Raw genomic sequence first — 22,578 nt, forward strand, 5'->3', positions numbered from 1 at the left:
CTACGAGGAGCAGCCTGTAGCTTGCGGATGGTAATTGCAGGTTAAGGGAATTATCCTGCATTGTGCAAACATTTTGAATCAGAAGTTAAATATTCCGGATTGTTAAATCGACTTTTAAATCTGGAATTTCTTAACCATTTATCACTAATGATCGACATCCTGCAGGAGCTCTCTTACCTTTCAGAAGCTTTACAGATTCACTATGGTAAAAGCAGATAAATTAATTATTCCAACTATCAATTCTAATTTGAAAAATTAGCATTATTCCAACTATACTGCTAATTTGAAAAATTCTGAAGGAAATTATGGAGCTAAAATTGAGAGCATGTTGAAGTGGAAAGAATTTGAAGGAATCAAAATCGAAAGTAAGAACAGTAAAATTACCTTGTGACAAGTTATTAAATGCATTGTTTTATCCTTAAAGGATAAGTTATTAATGGAACAGAGTGATTTTAAATTAAATGAAGAAAATTTTAAACATAAGCTACCGGAAATTATGGAATATGAAAGAACTTTTGTCTTGGTGGCAAGACGTGAAAACCGAATTAAGAAATTTGTTTTTGGATAAAATATGAAATAAAAATTAATGATTTTAGAGATTTTGTCGAGGACAGTTTATCTTTAAAATCAAGTGAAATTCCCTTTTCAATTAAGAAAGCCAGAAATATCTTGGAAACCATTGTGATTATCAGTGCTGAAGCTGAGCGAGCTTTCAGCATAATGAATAATATTGTATGAATAAATGAATGAATAATGTTGACAATTAAACACATTGCAGATTATGATGACCATACATTTAAATGGAAAACCATTGCTTTGATTTGACCTGGATCGTTATGTCACACCATTCCTTCATAATAATAGCTCAGCTATTGAGCAAAGAAGAAGATCGAAAACAAATATTAATAAAGAATTAAATATTAATAAAGAATATTGCATAAGTAAATTGCATATGGCAATTTTTAGAACAAAATTTTATTGAATATTTGTCAATTTTTTTCATGTAATCTGTGATTTTTGTGTAACTTTTCTAGAACAGTTTGTTGTTTCATGTAATATTTGTTTTTATATTCTAGAATGTTTTGTGATAATTCGTTATTTTTTAATATGGGAAATATTTGTATGTTATTTTTTTTTCGCAATATTAAAATTTTATCATGAAAAACAATGTTTTTCATGATAATTATATTTCCCTAGTTGTAAAAAAAAAAAGAATAAAAAAGTCACACGTCTGCTGAGCACGCGCGGTAGATGGTTTTACGTGAAACATCCTTTACGTTTCATTTAAATATTTTGATTTATATATATTGATTACGAAATAAAAGAACTTTTGTATTGTAAATATTTTATTGATCATTCACAAATTTCCATAATTTCTGGAAGAAAATATACAATGGATTTATGATAACTAAATTAAGAGACATATACATGCTATTACAACGTATCTAAATGTCTCTGCACCTAACAATGTATCTAAATATCGGGGCACCTAACAATGGAATGTTAGGTGCCCCGAACAGCTGCGTATGTGAAAACGCAAGACAAAATAAGAAATTGTTGACAATTCTTTGTATTGTTGCAGTCATATGACAAATACTTGCAATCATACTTACTGCAGTAGTAACTGCAGGAAGTATGACTGTGACATCATACTATTCAAAAATTCCAAAAAAGTTAGAACTCGAGATATTGTACTGGTCACAAAAAATGTGGCACGTGCTCTAATCATACTACTAGTAAATGCTCCACACAAACTAGTGGTCTGAGTGTGGGAAGCGCCTCTGGCAGATGCCACTGATGACGTCACTTCCATGACCGATCAGATTTACTCGATAGGTACCCCCCACCCCACAAAGAATATTTCGCATCAAAAAGTCGGCAAAAATGCAAGCCCATTGTTAAAGTATTCACAGCTCACTGCTGGTTATGAGACTTAAATCTTCCATTATGACTCTTATTCTAAACACCCGTAAATGGGCACATCCACCATCCCCACTGGGGAAAAAAAAAAAAAAAAAATTTTGCCAGATCACAAAAAATAATGGCCACTGTTTTGGGATAGAGGAGGGCCAATTTTTTTCTGTTTTTTTTTTTTTTTTTTTTTTTTTTTGGTGTGTCTCTATTTGGATATCTTTGTGGAAAACATTTCATGTCTGGTGAGGAGCTGAAAACAACAGTAACAAGACTGCCTCAACAGTAGGGCCTATCCTTTTATAACAGTGCACATGTGTTGAAAAGAAAGATGTAAAAAATTAGATGATAAAGAAGGCAGATGTGGAGAAAAATATATGCATGCTTTCCACTATTTGTTCAATAAATGATATAAATTTTATTACCTTTGTTATCTGTTATGCTCAAAGAAGCATTACTAATCGATCAGTCCTTCTGTGAAGATAGGCGAAGTGATGAATGCAGATGATCCCTTATTTTATGCAAACAAAAGTTCTGACATGTGCATAAGCTGGTTGGTTGGTTTTTGGGTTTTATTGGTGCATTAGCAACTAAGGCTATAATGCACCAAAACTGTGCATAAGCCTTACCATGTCTATACCTACATGCATAATGGCCCTTTGCAATGAGGTTGCTTTGTCATATGTTACTCATTCTAGGCAACAACCTAGAATTTGTTCATTTTCCAATTCATGCATGCAGTGACACTGAATTATATTTACCTCTTCAATGGAACTAATATTGCTCTGCTTGGTACATTATAAAAAATAATGAAAGGAAATAAAAGAAAATATGTTTAAGTACTTACTCATGAACTCTTCCATCTCCATGTAAATCTGACAGACCAAAACTGATATAATGCCAATGGGGACTTATGCCTTTCTGTGGATCTCCTTGATTAGAATACATGCTTATATAGTCAAGGGGGTCTGGGCCACCTAGCCTTTTTAAAATGGAATAGAAAGTTGAACTTTTATCATAATGAAATAAACTCAATTATAAGGATAAATTTATTTCAAAATAAAGTTTTAATCTTTTCAAAAAAATCAAAAGCTTAATCTTTTCATAAATTTTAATTCCTTCATAAAACAGCATATACTTATCTAGAGAATAAGCAGCAAACAAATTTTCTAGCTGAAATATAAACAAAACTTCAGTACAGAAGATGACATACTATGCTATAAGAACTGTAAGGAAGGAATAGTCTGGTAAAGACCAACTGTTTTTGGAATGCATCCCTGTTATATTACTGTTAATTCAATTCCTGTTCTTGATTAGTTAGTAATACAGTTGTCCCCCATTGTAGCACAGTTCACTCAACATTTGTTATAGCATTTTGTATATTTTGATTCCCTCCTGCAGAGTTCCACTCTGTTCCCATGAAATAATGATATTCAATCCAATCATAATTGGGAAGAATTATCCATTAGTAGGTGTCTGGGTGCTTGAGTGGACTCACCAAAAAAAAATTATTGCTATTCAAATTTGATTTTTTAATCAACTGTAACTCAGTACATGCCTTCAAAGGTTGTTGTTTGATTTCAATTTACTTTTAAGTGATAATATAATTAACATGATAATGGCTGAATTGCAAGCCATTCTGGAAAAGATGCAAAGCAGTTCCAATTTATGACAAGAAAAAAAATTTTTTAAAAGCTGTCTGTTTATTGCTCTAAAAGTTATTTTTCATATCCATGAGTGCTAATTTTCTATAACTGTACTAACACAAGTTTCCTGTGTTCACAGCTGTAAAATGCTGCACCAAGAAGTGGTGTATGTTGCCACTTTCACCATTTCTTGCATATTACAAAAATTTACACTTTATACATCCCCTGCCTGTGTTATGGGAAAGTGAGCACCCACTTCAAAGAGTTCTAATTCTCTTAAGGAACTGTTGCTTCCTGAAAAAAAAAAAATAAATAAATAACAAAGATTTTTTTTTTTTTTTTGGGTTGTAAAATTTAAAACAGTATAAAAGATAAGCAATCAATTACATGCACAAATCGCAACTAACACGATACATGCAAGTGGGATACCGAGTAACAAGTTTACAAAGCTTAAAAAATAGGAATGAAGAGAAAATTCTAAAAATTTGTTTTATTATATGATTGAAGATTTCATGGAAAGGGAAACATTTTAGCAAATAACATAAAAATCCACAAAATTCTAGCTAACTGTATTAATGCAAATGCAATAAAATCAAGTTTACTAGCCATTTATAATAGATTGCACTAAACAGAAATGCCCAAAAAACCAGAAACTGCAAATTGTTTTTACTGTTTTATGGTAGTGACCTCCAGAAAAGTGCTTTAGAAAAATATCACAAAGGCATTCAAAATTGATTCTTATAACCAAACATAACACAACTTGGTTACGGTAAACTCAGCAACAAAAATTATTTTGAAAAGAAAATTATATACACGTTTTCATTTAGGGTTATAAATTTATTAATGGAAATTTAAGTCAAATATATTATTTATTAAGAACACATATGTTTATTAGAAGAGAATTTATTGCATAGTTAAGTATACATCTTTTAATTTTTTTAATAATCCTGGAAAATAAACTATAAAACTACAAACCCTTTAAAGATATTCTATAATATTTTGCCAATTATAGTTATTGATCTTATTTAAAATTCTGAAGTCATGTGGACATTCATGGCGGCAATAATTCTTTCGAAATCTATATTGCAAGTTATTTGAATTTTCCTTAATTTACCTATAAAAATCCACAAAGTAGGGTGAGCAATACTACTACCAAAAGCTAACTATAGTTTTTGATGGGAAGCTTCAGCAAAATTGTTTGTTTGTTATATCATTTTCACTTAATGTTCCTTCGTATAAGGACCAAACATTAGAGTCAAATGTTGGTGCAGCTCTGGTACCACTGTTTCTGAGACATCCTATACAAAGGAATAGGTAAAATATGTATTGGTAAAACCATTCTAAAATTGGTTCAAACTCATCTGGTAAATAATTTTCTACACTGGTAATTGCATGAATAATGTCTTCTTGGGGAACAAATGCAACAATAGATGTGATCATTTTTGAATGTAATGCAAAATTGACATCTGTATTATATCTTCCTAGAAGATGGCATGATGCAAGTGTTTCCGAAGATTTTTAATTAAGTGAAATATATTTAATATTTACTTCTGGAAACACTGCACAAATAGCTTGATGGATTGCAAGTTGTAATCCACAAATATATGCTCTCTGGATTCAGTTGAGGCCAAAGTTTGTGTATCATGTTAAATAATTTTATATACATTTCAGCTCTTTTATCCAGCAGAAAACAAAACAATATAGGGAAAACTGCACCTCCATCTTTTCTAGCTTAGCTAGTATGAAGAAAATTTGAGAAAAAAAGAGGAGAGAGCAAAAAGGTGGGCACCTCCGTAGCCATGTGGGAAGGAGCAGCACTGCGTAGCACACGCTTCTTGATTAGACTAGGGTTCGAGCCCATCACCACCAAATACGGAGGATGCGGAAAGGTCAGGGAATGACCACTGCATTTCCTGGAGCAATATGGCTTTAGTTGCTAATGCTCCTAAAAACCAAATCACACACAGTTACCTCAACAAGAACATAATAGACCTTTCACGTTCAGTCAGCGCACTGCAGGATGCAAGCTCCAACTCCTACCAAGCAAGAAATGATAGTGAAAGGAAAACAAACAAGGAGCCAATGTCAGCCAAACAAACCAGCAACTCAACCCTGGGTAACAACCAATTAAAAATCTTGTATGAACTCACAAGTAAAGAGTAAGGTGTACTCACATAAAGGAACCAACACTGAGTACAACCATAGCAGCAACAAAAAATCTGTCTCAACCCAAACTCATAGTGAAGCCTCATCAAAGACCACGAACAAGCAAACCCCGACTGCCTATGACATAACTCTAGGGGCCATCCCTAAGAGCAGGAACAAAACAGAACCGGCAAACAAAGCCATCAAATCCGACCACAGGCACATCTCTCAGAATGATGGCTCTTCTTCTCATCCTTTGAAGAATCTAAAACAGGCTTCTCAAAACGAGAACTATGCTCAATCTAGTACTAAAGTGCTCACTCACTCCAGTCAATCAACAACCCCCAACTTCAAAGGGTCCTAAAAACCAACCCAGATACAATAACAAGGCTAAGGATGAACATTCAAAACCTAATCACACCAGTGACACTCCTGATGATGGATTTCTGAATACATCTAATAAAAACAAAGGCAAACTCACTAAAAAGGGAAAAGAGAAAGGGATAGATGATGATTGAATGAAAACACCAGGTCCAGATTACTACTGCTAATGTCTCTCTCAATAACACCAATGATAGTAAAATAAGATTCATTGGAAAAGGGGGATAGAGGAAACCTCGTAGTGGTTCCTAAAAAGATTTCATGGCATGTCTCCGGGCTGGCACCCTCCATGGAGGAGACTGACCTAGAATGCTACTTTAAGAAAAAAATTAACGTTAACATATCAGCTGAGAAAATTAAATCATTTCATCCTGAAATATACTCCTCTTTTAAGATCAGCTTTGATCAAAAGGATGTAGAACTTATGACATCTAAACATAACTTCCCTGATGGGGTTACATTTCAGGTGTTTAGGTTCAGAAAACATAAGGACTACAGACCTATCACACACAACACCTTCTACAAAAAAGATGACCCTGGAAAGGCTGAAAGCAACTACACTACATAGCAATCAATGAATAATAATACTCATGGCAGAAACAAAGATAAAAGAATCTTCATAAATATATACTTTCAAAATTGTAGAAGCATCATTGAGAAGCTCAATAAATTTAAAATAGAGGTTAGCCACTCTGACTTTGATATCTGGGTTCTCACGGAAACCTGGCTAATCCCTGACATCTTGGACTCAGAAATTTGTCCCTCAAATTTTCAAATTATCAGAAGAGAGATAGGGAAAACAAGAAAGGGGGAGGAGTAATGATTTTACTGCACCAAAAAATTGTCATCTCTGACATCATCTCCCTATAAGATATTGAGGGAATTTACATTAAAGCCAAAGTTGGCAACATAACGGTGCAACTGGTAGGAATCTACCTACCACACCCAGTCAAAAAGACCACCTTAAAAAAACTTCAGAAGGGTCTAGAACCCATTCTTATCTCCTCCAGGAGTGATGTCAAAACAATAGTGCTAGGTGACTTCAACACTCACTTTGAAGACCATAACAATAAAAATAGCTACTTATTGCAGTTTCTGAAGGATATGTTCCTCAGACTAAACCTGAAACAAAAATGCACACTCCCCACCAGAAAAGAGAAACTCCTTGACCTAGTATTCACAAATTTCAACATAAATATTAACTATACTCACAGTTATTTCCACTCGGATCATCTAGCCTTATTGCTTGACTTTGATCTCAAGACCAAATATATCATCAATGAAGTCAGGCAATGCTCCTTTAATTTAAGGAGAGCCTACTGGGACAAAATAAGAAATGAAATCTCAAATGCAAACTGGCAACCATTATTTAGGTTTGTTTGTTATTTGATTTTTAGGAGCATTAGCAACTAAGGCCATATTGCTCCGGGATATGCGGTGGTCATTCCCTGACCTTTCCACATCCTCTATATTTGATGGTGATGGGCTCGAACCCCGGTCTAATCAAGAAGCCTGTGCTACGCACTGCTGCTCCTTCCCACCTGGCTACAAAGGCACCTACCATTATTTAGGAGTCAAGATCCAGATACAATTCTGGATATGCTATATAACAACTTAGACCCAATTATCAAAAATTATACACCAAAGAACCATGCAAAGGCAAACACTAACAAATTTCCTGTGTGGTTCACAAAAGAAATCATCCAATTACTTAAGAAAAAACAAATGTTCATCAAATTCAAAAACACACAGAGACATGACAGCTACATCCAGTTCTCCAATCTAAGAAGCCAGATAAAAAACAATATCAATTTGGCCTACCAAAATTACTTATCTAACCTACAAAATGCAATGTTAACAGGCATGATATGGGTCCATTCTGGAAGCATTGGAAAATGGGTTATAAAAAGCACAGACATATGAACAAAATGAAGACCATTCAATTAGATGAATTTGCAAACTTCTACAGTGAACTATATATTGAAAAATCTGATCACAGCAGTAAGCTGGATAACACCACTCCTCCCTCCTCATATTTCAGTGATACTCTGACACAATTTGAAGTCAATCTAGAGATTTTATTGAATACCCTTAACAAATTCAAATTAAGCTAGGACACAAACACTGAGTCTCCCCATGGCACTCTGGAAACACTGCTTTGTTGTCCTGCAACAACTTCTACATCTGATAAAAGCCATTTTCAAAAAGGGATCAATCCCCAGAAGATTAAAGGAAACCACTATTACCCCACTTTTTAAAAAGCGTACAAAAGACACACCTGCCTCATTTTGACCCATACACAAAGCCAAGCCCCTAATCAAGATCATTGAGAACCTCCTTTACTCTCAGCTCTGCTGCTTCATGGAAAACAATTTCAGCCACATTCATCATGGCTTCCTTATGGGCAGATTGCAATAAGCAGAAGCCTGAAAAACAAGATGCAGGATATTTCAGAGACTGCTAGGAGTCATTGCGGTACAAGTAAACATACGGGTTGTGTTAGGGTAGCTAAGAATAGAAACAGGTGCATGAATACTTACGTGTACACCAATGCTAGGAGTTTGGTAAATAAATTTGATGAATTTGAGGTATTGCTCAAAGCATCAAAGGCGGATATTGTTGGGATATCAGAGACGTGGTGTCTGATATCCCAACACAGATATAAGGAATGCAGAACTGGAATTTGGGGAGTACAACGTCTACAGAAAGGATAGACAGGATAGGAAGGGTTATGCTATTAGTTAAGAAACACAAAATCCAAGGAAGTGAAGCCAGTCGACATCGCTGGACAGTGCAGTGTCTAGTCATTCTGGTGTGACATAAGCATTGGGAGATCAAAATTGAGAGTAGGAGTGTGCTATAGGACTAATGACTGTGATGAGTATAATAAGAAACTATACAGAGAAATAGAGTGGGCTTTCGGAGAGTCTTATAATGGGGGATTTTAATTTCCCAGATATTGACTGGAATTTTTGGGTTGGTCACTCACACACTAGCAAGGCTTTTGTGGATTTATTGGATGATTATTTTCTACATCAGCATGTTCGGGAGGCAACTAGTGGGAGTAATACTCTTGATTTGATTATCAGTAGTGATTCTTCATGCATTAAGAATCTGCAGATAAAGGAACCACTAGGTGGCAGTGATTACAGTGTGCTGAAGTGGGATGTACTCAAAGAGGTAACTACCATTAGGGGTAAAGGGAAGGATTATTGTTTTTGTGAAGGCGACTACGATGGTCTGAGACAGTATTTAAATTCTATACAGTGGGACCAATTGAAGATGTTACCAACAGCAAACTGAAAATGGGAAGCATTCAAAGAACTTATCTTGGAAGCTACTAAGCTTTACATACCAACTAAGAAATATTGTTCAAGGTTTAGGCCTATATGGATGTCAGATGAACTAATGAGACACATGGCAGAGGAGAAAAATGCATGGGATACATATAAATTAACATGTGACACAGAAGCCTATGACAGATATAAGCTCGTCTCTAACCAAGTCACAAAGGGGTTAGGCAGGCAAAGGCAGATTATGAGAAATCTTTGGCAAGGGATGCAAAGAAAAAGAGCAAAGAGTTCTTTACTTATGTGAACTCTAGAAGGAAGGGGATGAATCAGATTGGTCCACTTAATGTTGATGGTTCAACTGTTGATGATCCTGCTCAGGTAGCTAACAAACTAAATGAATATTTTGCATCGACATTCACACGAGGAGTTATTCAGTGAGGGGAATGCCAGAGGTGTACTTAACTCTGGCAGTAATCTATATAATCTTGTAATAACTGAGAGTAAAGTGGAGGAGAAATTGTTGAAGATAAACACAAAAAAGGCACCTGAGGTGGATGGGATCTATCCAGTTATATTAAAGGAGGCAGCAAAGGAAGTAAGCAAACCCCTAGCCATAATTATGAGAGCTTCCTTGGACTCATGGGAGGTACCCACAGACTGGAGATGTGCAAATGTATCCCCAATTCACAAAGGGGGATCGAAGGGTGATATGGGTAATTACAGACCAGTTAGTTTAACTTCTGTTCCGGGTAAAATAATGGAGTTGCTGGTTAAAGATGCATTGCAGGATCATCTAGACAAGACTGCAGCAATAATTCAGACACAGCATGGGTTTGTTAAGGGAAAGTCTTGTCTGACAAATTTGATAGGATATTATGATGTGGTTACAAATTAACTGGATGCAAAAAATAATTTTGATATCATATATTTGGATTTCAGGAAAGCTTTTGACACTGTTGCGCATGGAAGACTATTGTACAAATTGGAGCAGAATGGTATTAAGGGTAAGTTGCTACAATGGATAAAAGGATGGTTAAGTGGGAGAAGACAGAGGGCGGTAATCAATGGGTGCTGCTCTTCTTTTTTTTTTTTTTTTTTTTTATGAAAACCCCAAACACGAAAGGTATCAAAAACCTATAGTACTTAGTACCGTGCATGGGTTGAAGGAGAAGTATGGGGGGGGGGGGTGCCGGAAACTTTGCTCTAGAGACTAAACATGGGTTTCACCACTTCAAGCCTCCAATAAGCAAAGTGGTGGTATTTCACCGGTTGATGAAAGTCATCTACCACCTTCTTGGACTAATGTTATTTGTAGAGTCCCACAGGGTTCGGTGTTGGGTCCACTGTTGTTTTGTATATTTATCAATGATTTGATGAAGGTATATCAGGCTTAGTGTCGAAGTTTGCAGATGATACAAAGGTTGGCAGGGTTGTTAATGACAGTAATGGCAGTGTGCTACTGCAACAGGATCTAGATAATTTGGGCAGATGGGCTAAGAAGTGGCAACTGAAGTTTAACCTTGACAAATGCAAAGTACTGCATATGGGTAGAAGTAACCCCAGAGAAACGTACCAACTGTGTGGTACTACACTTAAGGTGATAGAAAATGAAAAAGACCTGGGAGTAATTGTGCAGGCAGATATGAAGTTTTCTGAGCAATGCAGACAGGCTGCCAGGGCAGGTCATGGGGTTTTGTCAATGATATATAGGAATTTTGCTAGCAGGGAAAAGGAGGTGATTATCCCTCTGTATAAGGCAATGGTCAGGCCACGCCTTGAGTACTGCGTACAGGTCTGGAGGCCTCATTTTAGGAAGGATGTAGATTTACTTGAGCGTGTACAGAGAAGGGCAACAAGATTGGTGAGGGGAATGAAGGGATCCTCTTATCAAGAGAGGGGCTTAAGTTCTGCAAATTGCAGTGGCTGGAGACTAGGCACCTGCGCGGTGATCTGATTGAGGTGTATAAGGCCTTGAATGGGTTCAGCACGCTGAATTCTGGTGGGATCCTTCCACTTGTTCAGATTACGAACCTAAGGGGGCATAAATTCAAATTAAGAAAAGACAGATGTAGATTAGATGTGCTGAAATTGGCCTTTAGCCAGCGGGTGGTTAATTGCTGGAACAAACTTCCTTCTGTCGTTGTGGAAGTTGATAGGGTGAATAAATTTAAGGAGGAACTGGACAGGCATTTGGAGGGAATGGTGTGATTTTTTTTTTTTTTTTTTGGCTGATGCTGCATAAGCTCATACATTTGCTTTCTTGCATCACATGCCACTACTACTACAAGTAATTATAGACCTGTGAGTTTAACTTCTGTTCCAGGAAAATTAATGGAGGCACTGGTTAAAAAAGCACTGCAGGATCATCTAGACAAGACTTCAGTTATAGCTCGGACACAGCATGGTTTTGTTAAGGGGAAGTCTTGCCTGACCAATTTGATTGGATACTATCATGCAGTTACAAAGAACTGGATGCAGGGAATAACTTTGATATTATATACTTGGATCTTAGAAACGCTTTTGATACTATTGCACATGGAAGATTGTTGCACAAATTGGAGCAGTGTGGAATTGGATGCAAATTGCTGCTATGGATAAAGGGGTGGTTGAGGGGGAGAAGACAGAGAGTGGTAATCAATGGACACTGCTCATCGTGGACTAATGTTATTAGTTGAGTCCCTCAGGGTTCAGTGTTGGGTCCATTATTGTTTTCTGTATTTATAAATGATATTGATGATGGTATATCAAGCTTAATGTCCAAGTTAGCAGACGATACAAAGGTTGGCAGGGTTGTCAAGGACACTACTGACACTATGCTGCTGCAACAGGATCTGGAAAGGTTGAGCAGATGGGCTGAGAGGTGGCAAATGAAGTTTAACATTGACAAATGTAAAGTACTACATATGGGAAACAGCAACCCCAGAGCAACGTATCAACTCTGTGGTACTACACTGACAGTGGTAGAGAATGAAAAGGACCTGGGGGTAATTGTGCAGGCAGATATGAAGTTCGCTGAGCAGTGCAAATGGTGTCTTGTCAATGATATACAGGAATTTTTCTAGCAGGTATAAGAAGGTGATTATTCCCTTGTATAAGGCAATGGTCAGACCACACCTTGAGTACTGTATACAGGTCTGGAGGTCTCATCTCAAGAAGGATGTAGAGCTGCTGGAACGAGTACAGAGAAGGGCAACAAGATTAGTGAATGGAACAAAGGGGTACTCTTACGAAGAAAGGCTTAAGTTTTGCAAATTACAGTGTCTGGAGACTAGGCTCCAGCGAGGTGATCTGATAGAGGTGTATAAAGCCTTGAATGGTTTGAGCATGCTCAATGCTGATGGGATTCTTCCTCTTGCTCAGAATAATCACCCGAGAGGGCATAAGTTCAAATTGAGGAAAGACAGATGTAGGATAGACATGCGGAAATTTGCCTTTAGTCAACGGGTAGTTGGTTGGTGGAACAGACTTCCATCCCTTGTCGTGGAAGTTGATAGCCTAAATAAATTTAAGGATCAGCTGGACAGGTATTTCGAACGTACGGAGGGGTGAAGTGGAAGTGGTTTTTTTTTTTTTTTTTTTTTTTGGCTGATGCTGCATAAGCTTGCTTTTTTTGCATCATATGCCTCTACTAATGCTATGGTAAATCAACAGTGACCAACCTACTCTCCATAGAACATGACATCAGACATATCCTTGATAATAACAATCAGATAGACATTATATATATCTGGACCTACAAAAAGCCTTTGACTCGGTACCACACAAGCTGCTTTGCCTCAAATTAAAGCACATAGGTTTATCAAGTAATGCCTTATCACTTATGTCTAACTTCTTTGACAATAGGAAAAGCAGAGTTCTTTTTGAAGGAAGTTACTCCTCCACTTTCCATATACAAAGGGGAGTACCACAGGGGAGTACTCCTCTGGGGCCACTACTTTTTGCTATATATATACAAGATTGTATGCAACATGTTAACATCAAAGTGCTCTCATACGCAGATGACTTGAAAACATACAAAACCATCAAAACAACACAAGACTGTGAATAACTGGAAAATGGACTAGACACTTTCACCCAATGGACTACGAACAATGTAATCCATCTAAACTTAAACTTAAACAAATGTCGCAGACTATCACAAAAAACACAAGATTAATTATCCCTATAAAACTAATAACCATGAACTATTGAGAAATACAGGAGGTTTCAGATTTGGGAGTATGGTTTTCTGACAAGGGAAACTTCAACACACATGTAAACAAAACTACAGCAAAGGCCTCCAAATCCCTTGGACTGCTAAAAAGAATCTGCTTCGACTTTACCAACATACAGCTCATAAAAACAGCTTGCATAATGATAATCAACCCAATTCTAGAATATGCCTCACAAATCTGGAATCCTCACACCAAAATTCTTAAAAAACAACTGGAACGTATTCAGAAATCCATAGTCAGATTCCTAGTGTACAAATCCAGGTTGGAAATGAACACAAAATCCTACGATGAATGGTGCATTCACTTCGGGATAGTACCACTCTATCAAAGAAGGGCTGAGGCAGACTGCAAATTCCTAATGCATCTCGTGGTTGGAAAGTTGGATGCCCCCGAGCTGCTCTACCTCATCAATTTCAGCTGTCCTCGAAGAGCATTGAGAAGACACAATATGCTGGCACAAGAGCAATTCAGAACTGATCAACTTAGATTTCATTACTTCAACAGAAGTGCAAAATTGCTAAATGAATCCAACATTGATATTCTAGATGAAGACATCAATATCAAAAAAGAGTTGCAAAGGTTTTATAATCAAGTAACTAGAAAATGAAAATTAATGATTAACTTAATAATAATAAGAAGAATAAAATAATAAAAATAGGTATTTTTTTAGCTATAAATTTTTCAATAAACAAAGATAATAAATAACAAATATAATAATAAGAAATAATTAAATAAAAAAAAAAAAACTGGATAACTATAAGAATAGTAACACAAATCAATCAATGTAACTACTCATTGTGAACAAACAAGAAAACATAACAAAAATGCTTAGAAATACAAATTTCTCTGTCACCCCAGCTTTGCTCAAACGCAAATCACTTGTATTGCAAGATATTCATTGTATATGTTGTAAATTGACCTTGTATATTTGACATTGTATACTGACTGTAAATAGAATTATTACTGTATTACTACTGTCATATTCCTCCTCTGTAAGGCCTCGGCTGTTTTTGAGTAATAAAAAAAAAAATTTACTACCCTCACGCAGATACAGTGGGAAACACTTTTTATCGAAATCTCTCAAATTAAAAAAGTTATTCCACATGGTATCAGATTCCCATAGTAATGCATAGGGAAAAAACTCATTTAATTTCGAGTCTTTCTTTACAAAAACTAACAGGTTTACTTAACTCACACAGATATACTGGGAAACACTTCATTTTTATCGAAATCCTTGAAATTAAAAAAGTTATTCCACATGGTATGAGATTCCCATAGTAAAGCATAGGGATTTTTCCCATAGTAAAGCACAGGATAGAATGGGAAATCATTTGCTTATTGAAACTTCATTTGTGCTGAAAACTTGATGATAATATGTTAATATACCTATAAATAAGCTATATTAAATGTTTAATCAGTTTTATAATCGAAATCCTTGAGTATTACTTAAGATACGATTAGTATTAAAACTGGCAAAAATCAAAGATTTTCGTTCTAAAATGCATAAAATTCTGCACTTTTTCGTAAGTTGTGTTGTGTCCCATAGAGAAGCATTGAAGATAATTCTTTCTTCAACAACTCACTTAATTTCCATTATTTCTCTACGAAAATTGGCCAGTTAACATATCTCGCCAACGTTTAATATAAAACATTTCGATTTTATCGAAATCCTTGAAATTAAAAAAAGATATTCCACATGGTATCAGATTCCCATAGTAAAGCATAGGGGTGATTTTTCTGGAAAAAAACTCACTTAATTTCCGGTCTTTCTTTACAAAAACTAGCAGGTTTACTTAGCTCACACAGATATACTGGGAAATACTTCGTTTTTATCGAAATCTTTTGAAATTAAAAGTTATTCCACATGGTATCAGATTCCCATAGTAAAGCATAGGGGGTGATTTTTTTCTGGAAAAATCTCACTTAATTTCCGGTCTTTCTTTACAAAAACGAGCAATTATACTTAACTCCTGCAGATATACTGGAAAACATTTCGTTTTTATTGAAATCTTTGAAATTAAAAAGTTATTCCACACAGTATCAGAGGGGTGATTCTTCTGGAAAAAACTCACTTAGTTTCGGTTCTTTCTTTACAAAAATTGCCAATTTACTTATTTCATGCACTTTTACTGGAAAACACTTCGTGTTTAACGAAATCCTTGAAATTAAAAAATTTATTCCACACTGTATCAGATTCTCATAGTAAAGCAATGGGGTGATTTTTTCTGGAAAAAACTAACTTAATTTCCTGTCTTTCTTTACAAAAACTGGAAATTTTACTTCGCTCAAACAGATATACTGGGAAACACTTCATTTTTATCGAAATCCTTGAAATTAAAAAAGATATTCCACACACAACAGATTCCCATAGTAAAGAATAGGGTGATTTTTTCTGGAAAAAACTCATTTAATTTCGGGTCTTTCTTTACAAAAAGTAGCAAATTTACTACCCTCACGCAGATATAGTGGGAAATACTTCGTTTTTATCGAAATCTCTCAAATTAAAAAAGTTATTCCACATGATATCAGATTCCCATAGTAATGCATAGGGGTGATTTTTTCTGAAAAAAACTCATTTAATTTTGGGTCTTTCTTTACAAAAACTAGCAGGTTTACTTAACTCACGCAGATATACTGGGAAACACAAAAAAAACAAAAAACAGACAACAGATTAACAATAGCCACAGGCAGATGTGAAACTGATTCTTGCACTACTTCTATTAGAATGAGATGCAACCTTGAAAGCAGGGTCAGGGAATTTCAAGAACTGCTGGGAGTCATCATGAAACAAGTAAACACATAGGCAATACAAAGAAATAAATACATAGGGTAACTAAAAATAATAACAGGTGCATGTATACTTGCATGTACACCAATACTAGGAGTATAGTAAATAAATTTGATGAATTTGAGGTGCTGGTAAAGACATCAAAGGCACACATTTTTGAGATTTCAGAGACATTGTGTCACTGAAATCTTTGTGACATTGTGTCACGGAATACCAGTAGGAATGGTTTGAGTAACACAGTTCTGACTTCCAGCATATCGATTGGCCTCCAAACTCCGCCGATAAAAGGGACACAGAATTAAAATATGGGGAGTACAATGTATATAAGCAAGGACATTCATTCCTTCATTTATTACACACAATTTACAATGTCAAGATTATATACATTGATTTACATACAAGATTTATTTACATATATTAATATGCTTTCTGTACAATCTTAGTTCGTGTATGTGTAAGTGTGTATTTTCTTGTATCGGGGTGGCTCCCAGGCATAGGTCCATCTTCACCTTGGTAACCTGTGTTATTGTTACCAAGAAACTACATAGCCGGCCTGTTATTGTTGTTGCAATAATGCCCATACACAATAGGAAGGTTTATATAATGAGAGCCTTGACAATTAATTTAGCCTTGGAGAGAAGATTATTTAGAATAAAAGTGTAAGCTGGACCCTGGTTTACTATCACTGTATGCGCATATTGCACGAACACCACACCCACAGGAAGTAGTGCAATACCAGTAGATGCCTTCAACCCCATTAATATAAAGGATGTAGTCATTAAAGGAGAAAACCAAGACCACTGCGACACATGTGCTACTGCTCTAATATATCTTTTGGTAACATCACCATGTTCACTAGTGTCCCAGCTACACTGCCAAATTCCTATTAAGTGGTTCCAAATACATGACTTCTCTTCTTTGATATTATTAGCAAGATCCTGGTAATATCTAACATATTCACAGAGATGCCCTTTCGTAGTTTAAACAGCAAGCCTCAGTAAGCAATATACACTGAGTGATCACTGAATTATGACCACTCTTATGAAAAGGGAATGCGACCTGTTGACCACGTGAGGTACGAGAGTGCGGAGTTAGTCGACCTACGTAGCATAGATAAGGTGTCAGTTAGCATTAGCATTAGCATTAGTAGAGGCATTTGATGCAAGAAAGCAAGCTTATGCAGCATCAGCCAAAAAAAAAAAAAAAAAAAAAAAAAGTAACATAAATAAATAAAAATAACCACTTCCACTTCACCCCTCTGTTCGTTCGAAATACCTGTCCAGCTGAGCCTTAAACTTATTTAGGCTATCAACTTCCACGACAGGGGATGGAAGTCTGTTCCACCCACCAACCACCCGCTGGCTAAAGGCAAATTTCCGCACATCTATCCTACATCTGTCTTTCCTCAATTTGAATTTATGCCCTCTCAGGTGATTTTTCTGAGCTAGAGGAAGAATCCCATCAGCATTGAGCATGCTCAAACCATTCAAGGCTTTGTACACCTCTATCAGATCACCCCGCTGGTGCCTAGTTTCCAGACACTGTAATTTGCAAAACTTAAGCCTTTCTTCGTAAGAGAACCCCTTTGTCCCATTCACCAATCTAGTTGCCCTTCTCTGTACTCGTTCCAGCAGCTCTACATCCTTCCTGAAATGAGGCCTCCAGGCCTGTATACAGTACTCTAGGTGTGGCCTGACCATTGCCTTATACAAGGGAATAATCACCTCCTTATCCCTGCTAGAAAAATTCCTATATATCATTGACAATACACCATGAGCTACTCTCGCAGCTCGTCTGCACTGCTCAGAGAACTTCATATCTGCCTGCACCACCACCCCCAGGTCCCTTTCATTCTCTACCACTGTCAGTGTAGTACCACAGAGTTGATACGTTGCTCTGGGGTTGCTGTTTCCCATATGTAGTACTTTACATTTGTCAATGTTAAACTTCATTTGCCACCTCGAAGCCCATCTGCTCAACCTTTCCAAATCCTGTTGCAGCAGCATAGTGTCAGTAGTGTCCTTGACAACCCTGCCAACCTTCGTATCGTCTGCAAACTTGGACATTAAGCCTGATATACCATCATCAATATCATTTATAAATACAGAAAACAATAAAGGCCCCAATACTGAACCCTGAGGGACTCCACTAATAACATTAGTCCACGATGAGCAGTGTCCATTGATTACCACTCTCTGTCTTCTCCCCCTCAACCACCCCTTTATCCATAGCAGCAACTTGCCTCCAATGCCACACTGCTCCAATTTGTGCAGCAGTCTTCCATGTGCAACAGTATCAAAAGCCTTTCTAAGATCCAAGTATATAATATCAAAGTTATTCCCTGCATCCAGTTCTTGTGTGACTGCATCATAGTATCCAATCAAATTGGTCAGGCAAGACTTCCCCTTAACAAAACCATGCTGTGTCCTAGCTATAACTGAAGTCTTGTCTAGATGATCCTGCAGTGCTTCTTTCACCAGTGCCTCCATTAATTTTCCGGGAACAGAAGTTAAACTCACAGGTCTATAATTACTTGTGTCAGCCTTTGATCCCCCTTTGTGAATTGGGGTCACATTTGCACATCTCCAGTCAATGGGTACCTCCCCTGAGTCCAAGGAAGCTCTCATAATTATGGCTAAGGGTTTGCTTACCTCCTTTGCTGCCTCCTTTAATATAACTGGATAGATCCCATCCACCCCAGGTGCCTTTCTTGTGTTTATCTTCAACAATTTCTCCTCCACTTTGCTCTCAGTTATTACAAGATTCTCTAGCTTACTGCTAGAGTTGAATACACCTCTGGCATTCCCCTCGCTGAATAACTCCTCGTGTGTGAATGTCGATGCAAAATATTCATTTAGTTTGTTAGCTACCCGAGCAGGGTCATCAATAGTTGACCCATCGATCTCAAGTGGACCAATCTGATTCATCCTCCTTCTAGAGTTTACATAAGTAAAGAACTCTTTGCTGTTTTTCTTCGCATCCCTTGCCAAGGATCTCTCGTAATCTGCCTTCGCCTGCCTAACCTCCTTTGTAACTTGGTTACAGATCAACTTGTATCTATCATAGGCATCCGTGTCACGTGTTAATTTGTATGTATCCCATGCATTTTTCTTCTCTGCCATATGCCTCATTAGTTCATCTGACAACCATTTAGGCCTAAACCTTGAACAATATTTCTTAGTTGGTATGTAAAGCCTAGTAGCTTCCACGATAAGTTCTTTGAATGCTTCCCATTTTGAATTTGCTGTTGGCAATATCATCAGTTGATCCCACTGTATAGAATTTAAATACTGTCTCAGTCCATTGTAGTCGCCTTTACGAAAGCAATACCCCTTCCCTTTACCCCTAATGGTAGTTACCTCTTTGAGTAACTCCCACTTCAGCACACTGTGATCACTGCCACCAAGTGGTTCATTTATCTGCAGATTCTTAATCCATGAAGAATCACTACTGATAATCAAATCAAGAGTATTACTCCCTCTAGTTGCCTCCCGAACATGCTGATGTAGAAAACAATCATCCAATAAATCCACAAAAGCCTTGCTACTGTGTGAGTGACCAGCCCCCAAATTCCAGTCAATATCTGGGAAATTAAAATCCCCCATTATAAGACTCTCTGATTTACTGGCCCACTCTATTTCTCCGAACAGTTTCTTATTATACTCATCAGAGTCATTAGGCCTATAGCACACTCCTACTCTCAATTTTGATCTCCCAATGCTTATGTCACACCAAACTGACTCGACACTGCACTGTCCAGCGATGTCGACTGGCTTCACTTCCTTGGATTTTATGTGTTTCTTAATTAATAGCATAACCCCTCCTCCCTTCCTATCCTGTCTATCCTTTCTGTACACATTGTACTCCCCAAATTCCAGTTCTGCATTTCTTATATCTGTGTGACACCACGTCTCTGAAATCCCCACAATATCTGCCTTTGATGTTTTGAGCAATACCTCAAATTCATCAAATTTATTTACTAAACTCCTAGCATTGGTGTACACACAAGTATACATGCACCTGTTCTTTTTCTTAGCTACCCTAACACAACCCATGTGTTTACTTGTACCCCAATGATTCCCAGCAGTCTCTGAAATATCCTGCATCTTATTTTCCAGGCTGCGGCTCATTCCAATAGAAGCAGTGCAAGAATCACTTTCACCTCTGCCAGTGGCTACTGTTAATCTATTAGTCCTTGTATCCCCCCAATCTAGCAGTTTTCCGACCCACCTAACATTGCCTCGATAGCATCAGCAAACATTCTTGCACCCTTTCTATTTAAGTGTATCCCATCCCTGTAGAAGCAGTCTCTCCTGTTAACAAGTACAGACCAGGCTGAAAAAAATTCTACCCCTTGAGCCCTGCACAATCTTTCCAGGGCCGAATTGATTGACAGGGCTCTCATCATATACTCCCTCCTATTGTGTCTGGGCAGAATTGCAGACACTTTCAATTTCAACCCTAATTCACGGCTTTTTTTCATCAGTGACCTGTACTTGTCAAGTAATTCCGCCGGTCTCCTACTCTTAATGTCATTAGTGCCAACGTGTACAACTATATCACCTTTTGTGCCCTTAAAAGATGATATCCGCTCTACAACGTCATCAACTTTTGCCCCTGGCAGACATACCCTGGTCCTATTCCACCTATCCTTTTTACAAAGCATGTTTCCCGTTTCCCTGACAATAGAGTCACCAACAACTACTAGTTCCTTTGGGACCAGCGCATTCTGCCTTGGGGGTTGCCGCTGTGTTCCGCGATGACCAAGTGCAAGCTCTGGCATTGGTGTGGGCAGCTGAGAGCTTGATGGGCCCCTCACTTGTAATCCTTCGAGGGCATCCACCCTATCCTTCAAGCTCTCATATAGGCCCATAACAACGCTGAGTTGTCGCCTTATCTCCTTACACTCCTTGCATCGCACACACACAAAGACATCCCCCATGGCAGTATCATGTCCCATACTTGACTGCTCCGCAAACATCAAGCAAATAGTGCATCTTACAAGGCTGTGATTCAGAGGACAACTGCCCCCCTCAGTTCTCCCCTGGGCCACAGCATTCCCATTAGCTTGAGCCCTTTGCTTTGCTGCTCTGGTTTGAGTCATGATTTAGATTTACTTTCAATAAAATTTCAATTTCTGTACAAAATTAAATCCTAAACTTGTATCCAAACACAGTTATAACGCTATATTTATGTTTCAGTAACGAGTGTTATCTACGGAATATTTACGTTTCAGTAACGAGTGTTATCTACGAAATATTTACGTTTCAGTAACGAGTGTTATCTGCGAAATCCCTTTATATAACTTTCGTATCAAGTTATGTATTAATTATTTGTTTTTACTAATTATTTATGTTACGTAACCTAAGTGGTTATATGTATAATTAATTATGTTAAATAAAATTAATTATATTACGTTTGTAATCTAAGTCGTTATATGTATTTATTTAAACGTACAATTTAACTGCTAACGAAGTTCAACTAACGCTATCTAGTACGGTATATCGTATCACAAAGGCGGGAAAATTACGAACGGTTAGCGGAGTTGAAACACGTGGAAACCTTTACCGATACTTTTATGCAATTACAAGGCCGAGTAAAGAATAAATACACCAAATTAATCAGAAAATCACAAAATAATGTTATACTACTAAATTTAAATCAAAAGTTTTAGAAAAACAATAATTTCAAATCAATAATTAACAAAAATCCACTTAGCGGCTTTGAAAACGACCGTCTCTAGTAGCCTCGTCAGCAGACTCAGTGGTTCAGTAGGTAGTAAAATTCCGAGCATGATGGGTAAAAGGAAGGATTTATCAGACTTTGATAAAGGACAGATTGTGGGAGCTCAACTAGCTGATGCCTCGATTTCTCAAATGGCTGAACTAGTGGGGTGTTCGAGAGCAACTGTGGTTCAAGTGTACCAGGACTGGCATCAAAATGGTCAAACAACGACGAGGTGGCAAAACTGCAAAGGTCAGCAGCGGGTCCGGCGATTCATACCGGCAAACAGGCACAGCACTGTTCAAGAGTTGACTACCCAATGCAATATGGGCCAACCTGGAATAATATCTGCCATGACCATGCATCGCATTCTTGCACATATGGGCTATACCAGCAGACAACTCCTACAGCATCCTCTCCTAACCAAGGTTCAATGGCGTAAATTGCCTGGTGCAAAGAGCATGCAAGTTGAACAT

The 22,578-nt window shown here is 37.2% G+C and overlaps 1 protein-coding gene across 1 annotated transcript in view; it reads right to left on the reverse strand.

The window, feature by feature from the left end:
* Window positions 1-22,578, reverse strand: part of Su(fu) (suppressor of fused domain protein) — a 382,271-nt gene that overhangs the window by 336,097 nt on the left and 23,596 nt on the right. The window contains exon 2 of the mRNA XM_090385208.1: window positions 2,759-2,893. Within this exon, the coding sequence (XP_090241334.1) occupies window positions 2,759-2,893 (135 nt within the window). The remainder of the gene's footprint in view (window positions 1-2,758; window positions 2,894-22,578) is intronic.

The sequence above is a fragment of the Mastigoproctus giganteus genome, chromosome 11 (genome assembly GCF_048544385.1).
Source record: "Mastigoproctus giganteus isolate SK-2022 chromosome 11, ASM4854438v1, whole genome shotgun sequence".
Taxonomy (NCBI): Eukaryota; Metazoa; Arthropoda; class Arachnida; order Uropygi; family Thelyphonidae; genus Mastigoproctus; species Mastigoproctus giganteus.